This window comes from Crocuta crocuta, unplaced genomic scaffold, assembly GCF_008692635.1.
Source record: "Crocuta crocuta isolate KB4526 unplaced genomic scaffold, BGI_CrCroc_1.0 scaffold675, whole genome shotgun sequence".
In the NCBI taxonomy this organism is placed as follows: domain Eukaryota; kingdom Metazoa; phylum Chordata; class Mammalia; order Carnivora; family Hyaenidae; genus Crocuta; species Crocuta crocuta.
Genome location: NW_027528796.1, coordinates 3,500,214 through 3,503,468, shown reverse-complemented (window position 1 = coordinate 3,503,468; position 3,255 = coordinate 3,500,214). Strand labels below are relative to the sequence as shown.

At 60.3% G+C, this 3,255-nt stretch overlaps 1 protein-coding gene across 1 annotated transcript in view; it reads right to left on the bottom strand.

The window, feature by feature from the left end:
* Positions 1-159: 159 nt before the first annotated feature.
* Positions 160-3,255, bottom strand: part of TFF3 (trefoil factor 3) — a 3,303-nt gene continuing 207 nt past the window's right edge. The window contains exons 2-3 of the mRNA XM_077755350.1: positions 1,645-1,791; positions 160-243 (exon numbers count right to left, since the gene is read on the bottom strand). Coding sequence (XP_077611476.1) covers positions 230-243; positions 1,645-1,791 — 161 coding nt within the window. The 3' untranslated portion in view covers positions 160-229. The remainder of the gene's footprint in view (positions 244-1,644; positions 1,792-3,255) is intronic.

The window sequence follows — 3,255 nt, the reverse complement described above, 5'->3', positions numbered from 1 at the left end:
AAGAAATAAGACACCAGCACAGAGTCCCGGGAAGGAACAAGGCCCTCACGCTGGGCACAGGCTCTTTATTTGTTAAGACATCAGGCCCCAGGCATCAGCTTTCGGGGGAAGAGCTTGCCGGGAGCAGGCGGAGAAAAGCAGCCATGAGCGGCGGCCGGTGGCAGAGGACGCAGGCAAGGCGCCCGGAGCCTGGTCACGTTCCAGGGTGGCCGGGCCGGTGCGCGTCGCTTCAAAATGTGCATTCTGGAAACAAAGCACAGACGCGCATCACCATCACCAGCCTCGGCTCTGCCCACCAGGTGCCCCGCTTCTCAAGGTCAAGACAGCCTCCAAGGTCAGTGCCTTGTGCTGCATTCTCCCCAAGTCCCCAGGAGGTGTTGAGGGTCCAGCGCCCTGGAGAAGAGCCATGTGTCCCTCCAGAACCTAGGGCTTCAGGCAGATGATGAATGAGATGGGCCTCATCTCAGGGCCCCTGCCAGCGCCCAAAGGAGAAGGGGTGGCCCCCCTGAGGGGCCCCCAAAAAAGGGAAAGGCCAACAGAGAGGCAATGGGCAACTCCCTCCTGGTCCCAGAGCGGTATGGGGGGGCCTCTGCCCGGATTGGCCGGGAAGGGCAAGGAGGCGCAGGGCGGTGGGCAGGGGCCCCCCTCGATCTGGAAGCTGGAAGCGACAAGCCAGAAGCAGCTGGCAGGCAGCCCCGCCCCTCATCACATGGGACAGAGGGCGTGTGCTGGTTCCAGGAAGGTGCGCCCGTGCCCTTCTCAGAAGATGAGCTGGCGTTTGGACCGCCGGGTGGTTCATCACAGACCTCACGCCCGAGATTCGAGGTGGGGCCGACGGGGCCGGGCAGCACACCACCAGCCTGCGCGGACGCCCGCTCGCGGCTGCTGCGGGGCTCCCCAGAGCGGCCGTCCTGCACCCCACTGCGCACTGAGGGAGGGAGGCAGGGCTGCATCGCGGCGGGGGGCAGTGGGGAAGGTTGTGGCGCGTGGACCGGCGTGCCCGGCGCTGCCACCCTCTGCTGTCCGCCGAGCGCATGTCATAAATGACGGTGCTTTGTTTGCTGAGTGTGGCCCAACTTCCCAAACCTATGTATTTTCCTCTTCTCTCCAGGATAGTTTTTTTTTTTTTTTTTTTTTTTTTAATGTTTTATTTATTTCCAGGAGAGAGAGACAGCGTGAGCAGGGGAGGGTCAGAGAGAGAGGGAGTCACAGACTGAAACAGGCTCCAGGCTCCGAGCTGGCAGTCAGCACAGAGCCCGACGCGGGGCTCGAACCCACAAACCGCGAGATCATGACCCAAGCGAAAGTCGGAAAGTCGGACGCTTAACCGACTAAGCCACCCAGGCGCCCCTCTCCAGGATAGTTTTTAAACTAGTTCCCTGTGCATAGTGCCTTGACTTGGAGCACCTTTTTGAAACAACGGCTTTCACAGTTGGCACGAACCCCTGAGCAAAGGGACAGCAGGGGACAGCCCCCGACGGCTGACCTCCCTGTGCACGATGCCTCTGGCTGAGGCCCCCTCCCCGACGGACGGCCACGGCGCTGGCTGTCCCGTCCAGGTGTGCGGGGCCCCCTGGGGACCTGGAGGCTTCCCGGGGGGCGGGAGGGGGTCCGGGAAGGACGCCGGCCCGCGGGGCCACTTACCTGTGTCTTGCAGAGGCTTGAAGCACCAAGGCACCTCAGGGACGCTAGAGTCGAAGCAGCAGCCCCTGTTGACGCACTGCTCCGGGCTGATATAGGGGTAGCCGCAGTCCACCCTGTTCTGGGCCGGCACCGCACACATGTTCTCCGCTGCGCCAAACAACGCCCGGTCAGCCGCGGAGCCCTCGCCGCGCTGGGGTGGAGCCGCCCCAGCTTCTGGGTTTGAAGCATGTGACCCCAGGCACCCCAACACGGGCTGGAGGAGGACCCTCCTCCCGTGCACACGTTTGCGCGCTCGGTGCGAGCTCCGCCTCAGCCAGGGCTCCCCCGACTCGTTTGACCTTGGAACCTTGTTGGGACGCCCGTGGGCCTCGGTTCCCTCCAGCTGCCAGGAACCCGTGGGAATCTGAGGGCTCCCGAGGCCGAAACAGATTCCCCTTCACTCTGTTATCAACAAAAACCGCCCCCTTAAAAAATAAATAGCATAGGAGGAGATACACGTTCGGTACAGAAAACCACATGCGTGTTATTTTCCATTCCTTTTCTGTGCACTTGGCTGATCCCATCTTCCTGGGATCATTGTTGAAGCAAGCCTATAACGTCTAAAGCTCTGCAAAGTCTGGGGCGCCTGGGGGGCTCAGTCAGTTGGTTAAGTGTCCGACTTCGGCTCAGGTCATGATCTCACGGTTCGTGGGATCGAGCCCTGCGTCGGGCTCTGTGCTGACAGCTCAGAGCCTGGAGCTGCTTCCGATTCTGTGTCTCCCTCTCTCTCTGACCCTCCCCTGCTCGTACTCTGTCTCTCTCTCTCTCTCTCAAAAGTAAATAAAACATCAAAAATAAATTCAAAAATAAATAAACATTAAAAAAACAAAGGTCTGCAAAGTCGGCCTCATTGCCTATCGGGACTTTCCTTACGAAAACGGAGCCATGAGAAGTGTCTGAAATCCCACGCTGTTGCGGCCTCGCTATAATGCCTCACTCCCGTGCTTCCCCAGCTCTGCTCACACCGGGGGCCCAGAGACACTGGCGTGATGGGCACATCCTGGACGGCAGGGGTGGCAGAGCTGTCCGGGAGGCTCTGACGGGCACCACGCCTGGGAACCACTGTCTTCGGCCCCTGATAATGGCTGCACCCTCATTCCTTCAAACCCGAGTGGGTGGGCCAGCCCCCTCCCCCACCTGCAGAGCTGGCGCCACAGCCAAATGAAACCCACGCTTGTGTGTGTGCAAAATGCTCTGCAGGAACCCGTGTCCTTGCTTTCCTCTCTTAAAAGAGCGCCGGAGCGAGCTAGAAGACCGATACTGTTGTTCAGAAACCTGCGGCCAAGAAGGCAGGACCTGGGTTCTAATCCTGGTTCTGCACAAAGCGGGAGGGCTTGCCTGCAGCCAGTCACTAACGTTCTGAGCCTCCGTTTCCTCGTCTGTTAACCAGCGAGACCCAGTTTGTAGGGCTGGCTGTTGACAGGGACCGTGTATGTCTGGTAAATGGCAATTATGAAGCAATGTGGGGGCTTTGCTCACTGTCCTCAAGCCCCCAGAACCCCCACACGCCCCGAGTCTGGCTCTAGCGTCCCCTCTCTTCCCAAGTTCCCCCCCCCCCCCGCCCCTCCTGCC